Source organism: Garra rufa, chromosome 7, assembly GCF_049309525.1.
Source record: "Garra rufa chromosome 7, GarRuf1.0, whole genome shotgun sequence".
NCBI lineage: Eukaryota > Metazoa > Chordata > Actinopteri > Cypriniformes > Cyprinidae > Garra > Garra rufa.
The window spans coordinates 8,977,933-8,995,652 of NC_133367.1; the positions used below are offsets into that span (position 1 = coordinate 8,977,933).

At 37.6% G+C, this 17,720-nt stretch overlaps 2 protein-coding genes across 2 annotated transcripts in view; one reads left to right on the forward strand and one right to left on the reverse strand.

The window, feature by feature from the left end:
- LOC141337909 (uncharacterized) overlaps positions 1–17,720 on the forward strand; it is an 831,413-nt gene that overhangs the window by 483,402 nt on the left and 330,291 nt on the right. The window lies entirely within an intron of this gene.
- The window catches only part of LOC141338837 (protein NLRC3-like), a 30,395-nt gene continuing 25,024 nt past the window's right edge, over positions 12,350–17,720 (reverse strand). Inside the window, exons 4-7 of the mRNA XM_073844453.1 lie at positions 16,330–16,522; positions 14,321–16,121; positions 13,636–13,806; positions 12,350–12,527 (exon numbers count right to left, since the gene is read on the reverse strand). Coding sequence (XP_073700554.1) covers positions 12,350–12,527; positions 13,636–13,806; positions 14,321–16,121; positions 16,330–16,522 — 2,343 coding nt within the window. The remainder of the gene's footprint in view (positions 12,528–13,635; positions 13,807–14,320; positions 16,122–16,329; positions 16,523–17,720) is intronic.

A 17,720-nucleotide genomic window follows, 5' to 3' on the forward strand; every position in this document is an offset into this window, starting at 1 on the left:
CAGTTTGGATCCTGTAGTAAATGATTGAGCTCCTTCACTCCTGATTGTCCAGGATCATTTCCTGTTAGATCCAGCTCTATCAGGTGTGAAGGGTTTGATCTCAGAGCTGAAGCCAGAGCTTTATAACCTTCTTCAGTGATACTGCAGTTTGAAAGCCTAGAACCAGAATGTAAATGTCACATTCAGATAATTAATCAGTTATTCTAGAAATGACCTAAACTATGGAACTCACTGAACACAGTTATATTTTATTCCTTATTCAAATGAACTAAAACTCAGTTGTAAAGCAAAATCTGACAAATGAACATTAAATTAAATTGTTAGATATTAATTCACTTTAGTATCTCCAGCTTACAGTCACTTTCAAGCTTTAACCTTCGGATGCTCCTCATTTGTGAGCTACACTTGTGGTCTTGTGACTGAACACCTGAAATGTAATTTTTTATTTTTTATTTTTTTCAGTAAAATCAATGTAATATAATTTTGTTCTGTATAGTACTGTGCAAAAGTCTTATGCCACTAGTATTTTCACCAGATAAAAATGGTTTAAAGTCAGTTATTTCTATCTTTTGCTGTAGTGTGTCAGTAGGAAATATCAGTTTACATTACAGATAACATTCATGTAGCCATTAATTGTAATAATTCAGTGAGATTTTAGTTTGCACAAGGAGTCTGACAACAGTCAGTGCTCCACACAGAGATCTGATCTCATCATCATCAGTCCGTCTGGAATGACATGAAGAAACAGAACAAACTGAGACAGACTAAAGGCCTTTTCACACTGAACACATACATTTGTCTCAATGATGCTTTTGAACTGAAATAATAGATCCCTATGGGGCTTTTCACACCAGACGGGATTATTACTTAAATAGTTAAATAAATAAATAACTTAATTAAAACATGATACTTTATTCTATGTCTATGAGTCTATGTGTCTATACTGAATTTCAATCTTTCCTCCTCAACAGGCTATATATGATATATTACTTTATTGTAATTTTGATGATATACAGATGGCCTAATATCTGCACTGTGCACATACATAATTTCATCTGTCTACTGATCAGGGACGATTGCATTTTTTAACTAAAATTTGGTTCAATATAATGAACCAACAGGAATATAAATATGGCATAAAACAAAACGTATAGTTAAAATGAAACAATTATCTCATTAAAACGACATGTTTTTTCTCGTAATAACGACATACTTCATAAAAACGATCAGACTTTCTCTATTGAAGACATATGGTTACGTTATGTGAGGGAGCTAAGCGATTTGTCCGTGCTGCCTTCGCCACAGTCCTGACATAAACCAGGATCTGCACGCTGCTGAAGATATAGAAATGCACTCTTTAAATGTATTTTAATGTAATAGTTTTGATTGTAGCAACATGTTTATTGAGAATAATCTCCAATTTGTCTATAATATATCTAATAACTGCATTCAGTCCCAGAGGACTCCGATCAAAACAGTTATTTTTGAATATTCAACGCTTGAAATATTTCTTTATCTGAATGACTAAAGTTTGATTGGTAACACTTTACAATAAGGTTCATTAGTTTAACATTAGTTAATTTATTAACTAACATGAACTAACAATTAGCAATACATTTATTACTGTATTAACTAATCTTTATTAATGTTAGTTAATGGAAATACAGTTGTTCATTGTTTGTTCATGTTAGTTCACACTGCATTAACTAATGTTGACAAAATTTTAATAATGCATTAGTGAATGTTGAAATTAACATTAACAAAGATCAATAAATGCTGTAGAAGTGCAGTTCATTATAAGTTCATGTTAACTAATATGGTTAACTAATTAACCTTATTGTAAAGTGTAACCATTTGATTTAACAGCAAATCGAAATACGAACAGAAATAAATAATGGGAAATGTCAAACAGTTTATTTGTACTGTGATTATGATTAGAATTTCTTAATATTATTTTGTTCTTTTTGAAAAATGTCTTTACTGTCTGTCCCATCATACAGAATAAGAGTTACCGCTACTGCTCTGCAAATTAATCATAATAACGTTTCTTCATAATGGTTGGCTGTTGCATAGGCCACATTTCTTGCAAATATACAGCTCATATAAAGCGCAACACTGCACTTCTCCATGCCTTACATTGTAATAACAGGAAAGAAATATAAATGTCTGCTTTATTTTATGTACTTCCACAAAAACAACAAAACGTTACAAATTGCTTTTGAAAAATAACAGGGTGCGCTTTCTGCCGCAGCTTGTTATATGGACAGCTTTAAAGATCTACTTCAATAAAACTAATTTGTGTTTATTTAATTAGTATAAATCTAAGAAGAGATACTGTACATCCTTTCCCGTGTGAGCTCATTATCTGTATTATTGTGCTCACACCCGGCGCAGCGCAACCTATTACAGTATAAAGCCTGGAATTCAACCCAGAAGAACAACGCTTTCTTAGCAAACAAGTCATTTAGACATTTGCAACAGTTTGTTTTTTTACACATACAGATTTGTTCTTTGCAGTCAATGCATTTTGCAGTTCTTTGAACTGTTGTTTTCGTGTGTAAATCACTATTCACAGATAGCGCAGTGCTTTTGACCATATTTTAGCAAAAACAATGGGCCAAAAGTGTAAGAGCGGAAAAAAGTCAGAAGAATACAGATCATATTTATTTTGTGTAAACATGAAGCTGCAGTTTCACAACACATGAATTACACTTACGAGTAACAGTAAAATACTGCAAATGATTTTTTCTTACTCTTGAAAAGCAATTTACACCTTTACAAAGCTTCTCTTGCGCATGCAAAAAAATTTTAAGCTTATAGTCTCATGTACACTTCAGCAACTCTTTGTCACACGTGCTGGAAGACGTGCAAAAACACTGATTAAAACAAAACAAAACAAAAACAAAACAAAACAAAAACAAAACCCGAGGAGCAGACAAACACCATGAGACGTTAACACCGGACGAGGTAAGTGAGGAAACACAGACTATAAATACACAGAAAAACAAGGAGTGGTTACAAACAAGATAACAAGGATAACGAGGGGGAAATACAAATATGGGCATAGACTAAACCAACTCAGAATAAACACTAGGGGGGGACAAGGACTAAACCATAGGAACTAGAAACATAGGGGGAAAACACTTGGAAAAAACAAAACAAACTAGACAAGAACTAGTCCTGACACTCTTACTCTGCGTATGCAAATCTATAAGGCATTAATTTAACTCCATAGTTTAAGAGTACGAATGTTTATTACATATCCATGCATTTATTCACTGACCCGAAGAATTACGGGCCTAATACTGTCCTATAATAATAATAAAGGTAAAAACACAGGAAAAAAGAGAAAAGTGTCCCACCTATGTTTAAAAAAAAAACAAAGTTTAAAAGATAAATAAAATTAATGGGTTTTTTTTATTGCTTATCGATAATTAAATTATAATGTGAAGTGATAACATAACGTGTTTAAAGTGTTTTGGTTTAAACTGTTGAAGTGATTTTTATCATTTTGATTCTTGTATGTGAATGTTACTGACCTCAATCTCTCCAGTTTACAGTGTGAATCCTTCAGTACGTCACATAAGTCATTCACTCCTGTGTTTGTGATTTGATTCCTGCTCAGGTTCAGTTCTCTCAGGTGTGATGGGTTTGATTTCAGAGCTGAAGTCAGGACGAGACACTGTTTCTCTGTAATACTGCATCTACACAGACTGAAGACAGAAAGAGAAAGAACAATGACTCAGATCTATGATGCTCAACTTACGAATGTGTTTTGCATCTTCCAGCATGGGCGTAATTCCCAGGAGGGACAGAGGGGACCAAAAAAAAAAAAAAAAACAGCACTCTCTATTGTGAAAAATATATGTATGTATACCTAAAATAATTGTGACGCAAAAATGCATTTAGAAGCAGTTGAGTTCCCCCTCCTCTTCCTCACAGTGGTTTGGCCCACTGCCTGCTTTCCCAGTTCATCTCACCTACTTTATACACACACGGCTCAATTCTTGTTAAACTCCAGTAAGTAGGGTATTTTATTCATTTTAAATAAAGCATTCTCTTTAACGTAGTTGATGCAGACTCATTCATAAATTAGTTGCGGCAAAAATGCTGATTACCGATGTAATTTTCCATGAATCTGCTATATTAGCGATTAAAATATTACTTATCTAGTTAATGTTAACTTGGTTACAACAGCTTGTTGCATAGTGCACTGTAACTAACACGCCAAAGCTGTTTCCCATGCATTATTTTATTTGTGACGACTTGGCATAATTTTAACTTAACATTAACGGCCACAATTAGCGCATCGTTTAGCTGTGCGTTTACTAAATGACCACTGTGCTACGTCTGTGTCACGAGCTGAAATGAGGTCTGGGTCCAAATGCAGGTGAGGAGAATATTTATTAACTAAACACAAATAAACAAACCAAAGGCCAACACGGCACACACGACAGGGTTTAGACAGGAGCAGGATACACAAACACTGTAGACAGGAACAGGAAACAATCCAAACTCAAAGAGTGGTGGGAAAGGGGAGACTAATATAGTGCTGGGTGATAGGAGACAGCTGTGTGATCAGGGAATGACAGGTGTTCGTGATGAGGCATGGAGTGTGGAGGGAAAAGACAGCGACATCAAGTGGAGAAAGGAAAACACCGCAGCCCAAACTCATGACAGAACCCCTCCTCTATGGAACTGCTCCCAGACGTTCCACAAGGCCGAAAACCAATCTGGAGGGAGGAGGAACGGGGGAATGGTGAACCAGGGGGAGGGATGGCGGGCCAGGCCCGTGCAACGGCAGCAGGGCCGGAGACGAAGGATCCGCGAGGCTGGGCAAGACCAGCGTAGGGCCTGGGAGCTCGGGCAGGGCGTGACCGAACTCAGGAGGAACATCAGCGGGCACCGCCGCCAGAGGAACCTCAGCGGGCACCGCCGCCAGGAGAACATCAGCCGGCACCGCCGCCAGAGGAACGTGAGCGGGCACCGCCGCCAGAGGAACTTGAGCGGACACCGCCACCAGAGGAACATCAGCGGGCACCGCCGCCAGGGGAACGTGAGCGGGCACCGCCGCCAGAGGAACGTGAGCGGGCACCGCCGCCAGAGGAACGTGAGCGGGCACCGCCGCCAGAGGAACGTGAGCTGGCATCGCCGCCAGAGGAACGTGAGCGGGCATCGCCGCCAGAGGAACGTCAGCGGGCACCGCCGCCGCCAGAGGAACGTGAGCGGACACCGCCGCCAGAGGAACATCAGCGGGCACCGCCGCCAGAGGAACATCAGCGGACACCGCCGCCAGAGGAACGTGAGCGGGCACCGCCGCCAGAGGAACGTCAGCGGACACCGCCGCCAGAGGAACGTGAGCTGGCATCGCCGCCAGAGGAACGTCAGCGGGCACCGCCGCCAGAGGAACGTCAGCGGGCACCGCCGCCAGAGGAACGTCAGCGGGCACCGCCGCCAGAGGAACGTCAGCGGGCACCGCCGCCAGAGGAACATCAGCGGGCACCACCGCCAGAGGAACGTCAGCGGGTACCGAGCCCGATTGACATATTCCTCTAATGACTCCTCGGGGAACCAGTATGGCATGACGGACTTGAAGGGCTCAGCTAGACCTCCCCAAAAAAGAACCAAGAAGCAGGTCTCCTTGGTGGTCGACTGCCCCGCCACGCCAATGAAGTCCCTGGCGTAATCCTCTATGCTCCGATCTCCCTGGCGGAGGTTGAGCAACCTCCCTGCTGGACCCATTCTTGGAGTTTGGATTCTGTCACGATCTGAAATGAGGTCTGGGTCCAAATGCAGGTGAGGAGAATATTTATTAACTAAACACAAATAAACAAACAAATAAACAAACCAAAGGCCAACACGGCACACACGACAGGGTTTAGACAGGAACAGGAAACAATCCAAACTCAAAGAGTGGTGGGAAAGGGGAGACTAATATAGTGCTGGGTGATAGGAGACAGCTGTGTGATCAGGGAATGACAGGTGTTCGTGATGAGGCATGGAGTGTGGAGGGAAAAGACAGCGACATCAAGTGGAGAAAGGAAAACACCGCAGCCCAAACCCATGACAGTCTGAACTGACCCCACTGTATTTTACAGTATAATCAAATTATAATCTATTCTGTTCTTAAGTGTCTTCATTTATTTTAAATAAAATTTAAACCATTTATTAATTCCTTGTTTTTATTGTTGTGATTATTTCTTATGATAGTTTTACTTTCTTTATGTAAAGCACTTTGAATTACCATTGTGTATGGAATGTGCTACAGTATGAATAAACTTGCCTTGCCTTGCAGTGTCATAGACTAGATCAAATGACAGAGAAAAGGAAAATGGACATAAGATCATTTATCAGTCCAACTTAACGCCAAGTAAATACAAAAAGTTCACATATTAAGGCAATTTGGCTTTAAGAATGGAAGAAAATAACCATAAAGATGCAGTCTCCATGCTACAATAATAATGATAGAAGCAAAGTTTTTCACTGTGGGGACATATCGTTATAAGTACAATTTGACTTCATTATTTGTGGCCTCTTCAAAAATTGATCATGAGAAATTTTATATTTATCACCCCCTCTCCCCCTACTGTTAAATGAAATTTACACCCATGTCTTCCAGCAGACTTTTGCTGACAAATAAATTATATCATTGTTCTTTTAAATATACATTTACTAATAGTTTTTAAATAAACATGTTTCTGTTAATTAGTAAATACACTGTGAACTGACATGAACAATGATTAATTATATAACTAACATGAACAGATCAATAAATGCTGTCAAAATATATTTAATAGCTAATGTTAACTAATGAAATTGTTACTGTCTACTATTGTCATAAATCACTTTAGTCTCAAAGATCAATGTTCAAACATACTGTAGACTAAACAATTACAAGCTAACAACAAAGACAGTTTGCTTATAAAAATATTATACTTTGCATATGTGTTTATTTCATAAATATACATATTTCGTTAAACTGAAGACATTCAAATAAGTTTTGAAAAGGCATGTAGGATCTCAGCGCGAATCAGACAATTCAGGAGATTCGATTAGAAGTTAAAGCACTTCTACAGACTCAAATTCCACAAGAGGCCCCGTCATAAATCTGACGTTTGATACCCTGGCGCCAGCCAGCTCGAAGCAACCATTTAAACTAGAAGCTTAAAACTAGGAACTTGCAACATTAACACAAAAGGACCCTTGTTGACAATCACAAATTTGGGGCAAATAACCAAGATTAATGGTCAAAGAAATGCACATCATGAACATCACATGAGTAAAGTCATTAGCGATATTGGTTGGTGGGCTCTCCCCCACAGAGGACAGAGCCTGAAATTCCTTCTACACCCTCTTGACCTCTTTGTTCCTCACAGAACACATCCAATATGCCTTTCCATATATATATATATATATATATATATATATATACAGCTTAAATGTGCTAAAGAACTTAGGAGCAACTCATCATTTCTATGTATAACTTCCTATCACTTATGTAACTCACACATTTGTCTATTATGTTTTAATCACTCATTGTGTATGTCCCTTTTGATAACTATTGAATAGTTTAATGGTTTATATTGGTGTTTGATATGCATGGTCTTGAAATTGCATTCTTGAAATGTTTCTATAATTCAATTCTTTGTAAAATGTGTTTTAGTCTTGTTATCGAAATCATGTCCAAATTTAACTTTGCCAAGAGCGGGAAAGTTAGGGACCACGGGACTGATAAGATAACATTGTGATTTATGGTTGGGAGGAGAAACCAGCAGTACCCCGACTTAGGACAATGTTCTAATTGGTCAAGACACCATTTGGGATGTGTCCAAAAGCTGAGTTTAAATACCCAGGAAACCATCAATTCTCTCTCTTACTCCTTACTCTTACGCTCTCAATCTCTTACGGCTTCGTGCCGCTGCGTTTCGACGCTGCCTGGCCTGCATGCCAGCTGCTCCTCTAAAGGAAACATGAGGAGATCATTACACTCCTGTCTTTTACTTTAATTCTTTTATTTCTTTCCGTTGAGAGTTTCGTGTTCTTGTTAAGTTTTGTGCAAGTCGCGACCCACCCAAACGTCTTCGCTGACCTGGGCCCGTATCCATAAAGATTCTGAGAATCCTCTCAGAGAGCTCCTAACTTAACCTAAAAAGTCATTGCCAGGAGTTTTAGCTTAGAAGTGATTCCAGAACATTTTCAGTGAACTCTGAGCAAGGAATGGATGGAAAATCCTATCTTAGTGAGGAGGTGTGGTTGAGCCCGTTGCTAGGTATGAGTCATCATTTCAAAAGCCGTGATTGGTTGATCCTACAAGTTTGATGAAAATGAACTTTTGGTGATAATGAGCAAAGGATGTACCCTCAAATCAATAAACATAATTATACACTCTAATCTTATGCAGACTGTAATTGTAAATAATATTTCACATTCAAGAAAATATCTGGAAAATGAATAAGCTGTAGGGGTTATAGCCTAACATTAAAATCTAAAATATGTGAAAACTTAAGCTCATTACACCCTGTTCAAATAATGATTTGTGTCCTATTTGCTCATATTAATATCCTAGCTGGCATATTTTGTACTTTCACTCCCATATGGACCCCATTGAAAACAAGATGTCCTATCTCAAGGGGCTGTCCTTAATGAAGTAGAAATTGCAACGTTACAACTCAGTGTGGTCTTAACGAGGGTAACACGGCTCAGCTTTTCTACAACCTACAACCTATCCTACAAACACAGAAAATAGCCATTTTGTGCAGCTGCTTAGTGGAACTCCTAAGCCACTAAAAGTCCTCTTCCCTGCTCTTAGCAGATCTCGCCTTAGGAGCCCTTTTAAGCGCTAGGAATCTTGAGGAATAGCTTTTATATTAACTGGGATTTTCGTGTCACTTTTAGGGGAAATTCTAAGAAAACGTCATGACTCTGAGAATTTTCTTAGAATTTGGCCGCTAGAAGCCACTTTTTGCACAAAAATTCTTTAGGGATACGGCCCCTGAACTTTAACCCTCTGGGGCCTGAGGTGTTTTGGGGCCCTGAAGAAGTTTTGACATGCCCTGACATTTGTGCTTTTTTCAGTATCTTAAAAACATATGAATGGTTAAAGTCAGATTACATTGTAATCAGCACATATTGGGCTACAATAATATGCAAGCAACATTAATGTGCATGTTTGTGTTTTTGAGAAAACTATGTTTATGCGTGGTTATTGAAAATCTAAAGTTTTGAAGTCACTGAAATAAGGCCATGAAGCACATACAGGACATTTCTTTACAAGACTTTAGATAATTGGATGTCGTAGGCTAGAATTTTTTCAACCAAATGATGTGAAAATCATCTCGTTCACTCGTTCAGAGAAAACAATATATTGATTTAAATTTTATAAAACATGTTTTGTGATCGAAAGGGATTATTCATAGGTGTGGCAATGACCCATGAATATTTAGCAATTCACACCTGAGAGACAAAAGAGCCCTCCCTAATGGCCCCATCAATGACTGACTTGACTATAGCAAGTAAGGAAACAATGTGAGAAGATTCAGAGAATGGAGTTTTAGATTATTTTTATTTTATTTACTATCACTGTATAAACAAAACATACATGAAGGTCCAAGACACATTATTGAGCTCCCTCATCTTACCACACAGATGTGCACAGACTTTGTGGCATTTCTGAAAACTTTGTGTGCCCTTAAAAAAATACAAAAAAGTCAAAAACTTGTTTTACACTAGAATATCAGTGTAGTTGAACATCTCAAGTTTCTAGTGCTCTATAGTACTCTCTAGTACTATATTACTAATAAACGTGATGTAAACACACATTCAGTGTAAGCACTCATATTACTTTTACACTGTTATACAATAAAATAAATAAATAAAGTATGATTCTACATTCATAAAGATATCGTCATAAATGCATCTCACAGTCATAATCACATCGTTTTTCTAGAACATTATAAATATCCTGCCATTGTAAGAGATGCAATGCAATCAAACGTACTTCATAATGTTTCATTTGATAAAGTCAGGAATTTTAGTTTGGAATAAGTCTAACTAGTAAAATGTGTACATGTTTTGTAAATAACAGCGAAAGCTAGTAGGAAAATGAAAGTAAGACTTACTCATGTAAATGTCTCCTCCTGCTGGGTTTGCGTCGCATCGCGTCCTTCTTAGGATTGAGGTAAATATAAGTCTTATTCCTCACAGCATATCTTCATTCAGTAACAAACTGTAACCAAGATGAACTTGAAGTCATGTTGCTTTGTTGCGGTGATGTGGGAGTTTCCTCGCGTACAGATACTCCGGTCCTTGCCGCGCTAGTAGCACATGGCTAATTTGCATGGCAAAAGATTTCGCGATAGTGGGCGCGGTCACATTAGAGATAATTAGTTGGAACTGGATAGACTAGACATCTCCTTGGTTTCATATAGATTAATTTATCACAGATTATTTGTTTTTGATAAAACTTACTTCGTTTAAAAGCATAAATCTCAAGCTTTCAGTAGATACCACTTTTATGTTTGTGTGCTAAATATTCACCGTGTTTGAATGATATAAGTGACGCATTTCTAAAAGCAGTTCACGGAGACAGAGAAAACAGAAATCACCCTGTTTGTTTTCTTTATTCTAAATAAAAAAACACAACTTTCTGCTGTTCTTGTGAGTGTGCACAAATAAAAGTACACGCTTTACAGTTTCCATTGATGTATATCTCTAATGTGTATGACTTAAACCGACAGAGCATTTTTAGTGTCTTTTGCGCTGATCTTAAAAAAAGTAGGTTGGTCACGCCGGCGTGACCGTCGGCCCCAGGGGGTTAACAGCGCACAACTCGCATCCTCAGCCAAGCCAACGCCCAAGACTTCACAAAGGACCACAGAACCAACCAATCAGCAACCTCGGGAAAGCCCTTTTTGGAACGAGCGACAGAAGGAATTCCCTCAACACAAGGCAACGCAAGTACAACCTCCAGATTCGACTGAACTGGTGCATTTGATATAAAGTCTAATAACCTCTTTGAGAGACTCAATACGAGGGTTAATTAAGTGATTGATGGTTGTTCAGGTCTAAGCAATTACACATATTGCTATAAACTTGGGACTTCATATTTTCATTCCTTTAAACTCATTCTTTCCTCCCTTTCTCTTTCTGCAACCTGTGTGAATGCGTGTGTTTATGTTAGATTAGTTTGTATGTATTAGGTTTATCCAATAAAATCATATTTTTATTAGAAAATATAAGTATCTTGTGTTTTGTGCTTACAAGTTAATGTCTTAAACTGCCGATTTTGCAACTGTGCTAATATATAGTGTTTTCACTATATTCTGGATAGTAATATCCATTGCAGAGTTTCTGTTACACGGCTCGATTAATGAATCGCGGGTCGACTCTGAACAGCTGTAAAACAGCGATTCTGTTCAAATTCCCTATTGAATCATATTCGATTCCCTTTGAGCTAAATTAAATGTACTTAATCCCTTACAGGCAGTTGATTTGCTTTAGTGCTGCACTGATCAGGACATTTGAGGCAGATACTGATCACTGATTCTTAAAATGCTCTTGTTCAAATATTATTTGTCAGGGAACAAATAAAAGTGTAGCACTAAATCTGGTAAAATGTTACACATTGCTATTAGCATTGTGGTTATAAAAGGCATTAATGAAAAACAATATATTTCTACATAAATATATACTATAAAGCTAAAAGACTAAAAAGACCATCTAAATATGATAGATACACAGTGCAGCACTAAACGTTCACAGCATTTGCATCTGGTGCACAAAATGATGTCCCTAATTTAAAACTGTATGCCATTATTCATTGGCTGTTTATTTTAATACTTCACAGTATAGTGGCTTTTAGTGATGCTGAGAAAAACTGCTCTGACACAAATATGGAAATATGATCAACTACAATAACAGTACTATTAAAAGTAATGTAAGATTTAAAATAAAGCAGCAATACTCACATCAGTGTGTTGAGTTGACAGTGTTTATCCTCCAGTAGAGCAGAGATCTGATTCACTCGTGTGTCTCCTAGTTCATGTTCACTCAGATTCAACTCTCTCAGGAGTAACGGGTTTTTACCCACAATTCCAGTCACATACTGACAGCCTTCATCTGCAGCAGGACCCAAAAACCTGCAGAAGAGAAGATGAAGTAAACAAGATCAATTTAGTTCTGATTTAAACGTCCATTGCATCACAAAAATCATTACAAAAAAACTTTATTATTCTAAAACGAGATCTAGTAATTGGAAACCTTTTCTTTAAACATTTAAATACAAAAATATATCTAAAAAAAGAGAAGAAAATAAACATCATTTATTTGTGTACCATTATTTGATCAGGTCTCACCTCAGTGTCTTGAGTTGACAGTTTGGATCCTGTAGTAAATGATTGAGCTCCTTCACTCCTGATTGTCCAGGATCATTTCCTGTGAGATCCAGCTCTATCAGGTGTGAAGGGTTTGATCTCAGAACTGAAGCCAGAGCTTTATAACCTTCTTCAGTGATACTGCAGTTTGAAAGCCTAGAACCAGAATGAAAATGTCACATTCAGATGATTAATCAGTTATTCTAGAAATGACCAAGCAATGAAAATCCCTAAACACAATTATATTTTAACCCATATTTAAATGAACTTAAACTTAGATGTAAAGCAAAATCTGACAAATGAATATTAAATTCAATTCAATAGTTAGATATCAATTCACTTTAGTATCTCCAGCTTACAGTCACTTTCAAGGTTTAACCTTCTGATGCTCCTCATTTGTGAGGTACACTTGTGGTCTTTATGGTCAAAATCGACTGAACACCTGAAATGTAAATTTTTCTTTCCAGTAAAATCAATGTAATATATTTTTGTTCTATATAGTACTGTGCAAAAGTCTTAGGCCACTAGTATTTCTGCTAAAAATAATAATAGAAAGTCAGTAATTTTTTATCGTTTGCTGTAGTGTGTCAGTGGGAAGTATCAGTTTATATTTCCAAATGATAAAAGTGATTTTTAATTGTACAAGGAGTCTGACAACAGCCAGTGCTCCACACACAGATCTGATCTCATCATCAGTCCGTCTGGAATGACATGAAGAAACTGAACAAACTGAGACAGACTAAATCCAGAAGAACTGCGGCAATGTGTTAAAGATGCTTCAAGAGAGGCTTGATGTTTTTAGACGTAGTTGCTTACTTTTAGACATTATTGCTTACTTACGCTTAGGTTTCCAGTCTAGACTACAAGAGGAAATCCCTGAACTCACATACAGCACATTTTATCAGTAATTGTAATGCAAAAATAAAAATAACCTGGAAACATTTTATCTTAGCTTTTATTATCCAATTATTTAATATCCAATTATATATATACAAATAGATGCATCACCATAGATACAAATAAACCAAATGTATGTTAAGTTATCCATAGCTTGAACACAATCAAATACATTCAGTAAATTATGTAGCATAATGCGTCAGCTTAGGACAGTGTCAATAACAGAACAGATCAGAAAAAAAACTATGGCAGGCATAAATATGAAAGTATCTCTACACACAACATACAGACTTGTTCATTATGCAAGTCTGTTTTTCACCTTATGCCTTTGTTGAGCTCAATTTTGGTCTATTGTCACACAAGTTACCTCAGTATCTCCAAATGACACTTCATCTTTTCCAGTCCAGTGCAGAGCAGCTTCACTCCTGAATCCTGCAGATTATTATTGCTCATGTTCAGCTCTTTCAGACTGGTATCTGATCCAAGAACTGTAGCCAGAGCTGAACAGCTTTTGTCTGTTAAGCCACAATCATTTAACCTACAACGGAAATAAGATTACAGTCTCATTAGATTAAATACATTTGCTAATTATAAATAATAAATATTAATAGTCAATCTGCAGCTTTAATCTTTAAGTGAATACTGATTAAACACCTTAAATATTATGATCATGTGCTCAACACTGGCTGTAAAACATGTTGTGAAAACACAATAATGTTTACAGAGTGCTCACAAAAATATGCACAGGAATGTTTGAGCAGCTGTCTATCAGCGGGTACCACACTGACCCAGTATTTGGTACTACTAATACTGCAGAAAGGCTGGAATTACACATTAAAATAAACCACAATCACTAGTTAGCTGATTATCTGTTGACATTTACTGCACACATTTGAGTGGACATTTGATGGACTAACCATCATCCAGTTTTCCATTCTATGGCACCTTTAAATAAATAAAATATCCGGAATACATTTTCCAGGTTTTCCTTGATGCATGGGAACCCTAGATAAATGTATTTCTCTGATGAATGCAAGAAATTATTAACTTACAGAGCTCTTTTGGAGGTTTTGATGACTGCTGATAATCTAATGAGACACTCATCTGATTTCTTGAATTTCTGAAGCTCAAACTCCTCCAGCTCCTTCTCTGATGTCAACAACACAAAGGCCAAAGCAGACCACTGGGCAGGTGAAAGATCAGCAGATGAGAGACTTCCTTTGCTAAGGTGGGTCTGAATGTCTTTCACCAGAGTTTGGTCGTTCAGTTCATTCAGACAGTAGAACAGATTGATAGATCTCTCTGGAGACAGATTAGCTTCAAATTTCTGCTTGATGTACTGAACTATTTCCTTTTCGATCTGTTCATTTCTACTTTGCTGTGTCAACAGACCCTGTAAGAGTCGCTGATTGGACTGGAGCGACAAACCAAGGAGGAATCGAAGGAAAAGATCCAGATGTCCATTATCACTCTCTAGTGCCTTGTCCACTGCAGTCTTGAGCAAATCAATCATGGTTTCACGTTTGCGAAAAAATATACTTTTCTTTTTTATGTTAAGATGTGCATAAAGAGCTGCAATAAACTCTTGAATGCTCAAGTGAACAAAGCAGTACATGGTACCAAGAACAATCCCAGTTTCCTCCTTAAAGATCTGGGTACACATGCCTGAATACACTGATGCCTTATAGATGTCAATACCACAGGCTTTCAGATCTGTATCATAGAAGATCACATTGTTTCTTTCCAGCTGATGAAATGCCAGTTTCCCCAGTGAAAAGATGGCATCTTTATCCCAGGAAACATCTGGTGTATATTCTCCATCATACTTTCGTCTGCTCTGCTGGATCTGAAATCTGAGAAAGTGTGTGTACATTTGTGTCAGAGTCTTGGGAGTGTCTTCAGTATTTGACTCCTGCAGTGTTTTGGAGACATCATCAGCCTGATTGTTTTTCACAACATTATTTCTTTTCTCCTCTAAAATGTTCTGGAGAACAGTGGCTGAAATCCAGCAGAATACTGGGATGTGGCACATGATAAAGAGACTCTTTGATTGTTTAACATGATCAATGATTTCTTTGGCTAGATTCTCATCCGTGATTCTTTTTCTGAAGTACTCTTCCTTTTGTGCATCATTGAATCCTCGTATCTCTGTCAGCCGGTCGATACAGTCAGGAGGAAGCTTACTGGCAGCTGCTGGTCTGGTGGTGATCCAGATGAGAGCAGAAGAAAGCAGATTTCCCTTGATGAGGTTTGTCAGGAGAACATCCAGAGAGACTGGTGAAGAAACATCATGCAACACCTCATTTTTCTTAAAGTTTAGTGGAAGACGGAATTCATCCAAACCATCAAGAATGAACAGGACTTTTTGGTTCCTTCTTGTAAGGTTTAGGTTTTTTGTCTCTGGGAAAAACTGAGTTATAAGGTCCATCAAACTTAGTTTTTCTTTCTCCTTTAAGTTCATCTCTCTGAATGGAAGAGGAAATATGAATCTGATACCCGTATTTTCTTTTCCTTCTGCCCAATCCAGAACAAACTTTTGCACAGAGACGGATTTTCCAATGCCAGCAACACCTTTTGTCAGTACAGTTCTGATCTGCTTGTCTTGTTCAGGTGCTTCAAACAAATTTTTGCACTGAACCTGTATTTCTTGTGATTGATGACGTCTGGAAGCAACTTCAGTCTGTCTTACCTCATGTTCAGTATTGACCTGTTCACTACAACCCTGAGTGATATAGAGATCTGTGTAGATGTTATTCAGAAGAGTAGAGTCACCTTGCTTTGGAATTCCTTCAATCACACACTGATATTTCTTCTTTAAGCTACATTTTAGCTGATGAATGAAGAACAGCTCATCTAAATACAGAAATAAAATACACAGATTTCTTAGTCTCTGGGTTTGTTATGTTTGGAGCAGAATGTGGAAGTCTAAAGTAAGTCTGTTATTGTAAGAAACAGCACAGGTTATGAACACATGATATGAGAGACATATGAGTCATAACAGTGATTGTGGAAGAGGAAACAAATTGACACAGGGCTGGAAGCAGCTAACAGAGTCTCTTACCTTCTAGAGTATTAGCCGCTTCATCTTGCTTCATCTCTCTCAGGAAGTAGAGCGTGAGATCAAGGGCTGCTTCTTTCATACTGCATCTGTTCTCATTAAAGTCCTTCACGTATTGCATGTTCTCTTTTTGTAATATTTTCTTAAACATTTCCAGCTCATTTTTTAGAAATTTTATTATTTTCTTCTCAAGATCCTTTAAACAAAGCAAAATAAATAAACTAGATAAAAAGTTTGTTAGCAAACTTTAAGTTGGCTTGAGAAAGCCTAGCCAGTAAGTTTTAAGTAGTTTTAAAAGCTTTTAGTTCAAAGTAAGTTTAAAGGTTTTCAGTTTGAAATAGTTTTAGTTTGAATGATAAAGTTTGAAGATAGATAGGCTAGATAGATATAAATAGTTTGAAAATAGATAGATTTATAGATATAAATAGTTAGAAGACATAAATAGTTTGAATGTGAATAGATAGATAGATAGATAGATAGATAGATAGAAATATAGATAGATAAGGTTTGAATTTAGATAGATATTAGCAAGTCGCTAGCATGATTTTAGCAAGACTAGCAAGTCGCTAGCATGATTTTTAGCATGATTAGCAAGTCGCTAGCATGATTTTAGCAAGACTAGCAAGTCGGTAGCATGATTTTAGCATTACTAGCAAGTCGCTAGCATAATTTTAGCAAGACTAGCAAGTCGCTAGCATGATTTTAGCATTACTAGCAAGTCGCTAGCATGATTTTAGCATGACTAGCAAGTCGCTAGCATGATTTTAGCAAGACTAGCAAGTCGCTAGCATGATTATAGTATGACTAGCAAGTCGCTAGCATGACTTTAACATTACTAGCAAGTCGCTAGCATGATTTTAGCACGACTAGCAAGTCGCTAGCATGATGTTAGCACGACTAACAAGTGGCTAGCATAATTTTAGCATTATTTAAGCATGACTAGCAAGTCGCTAGCATGATTTTAGCATTATTTTAGCATGACTAGCAAGTCGCTATAATGATTTTAGCATGACAAGCAAGTCGCTATAATGATTTTAGCATGACTAGCAAGTCGCTAACATGATTTTAGCATGACTAGCAAGTCGCTAGCATGATTTAAGCACGACTAGCAAGTCGCTAGCATGATTTTAGCACGACTATCAAGTCGCTAGCATGATTTTAGCACGACTAGCAAGTCGCTAGCATAATTTTAGCATTATTTTAGCATGACTAGCAAGTCGCTAGCATGATTTTAGCACGACTAGCAAGTCGCTAGCATGATTTTAACATGATTTTAGCAAGACTAGCAAGTCGCTAGCATGATTTTACAAAGACTAGCAAGTCGCTAGCATGATTTTAGCATTATTTTAACATGACTAGCAAGTCGCTAGCATGATTTTAGCATTACTAGCAAG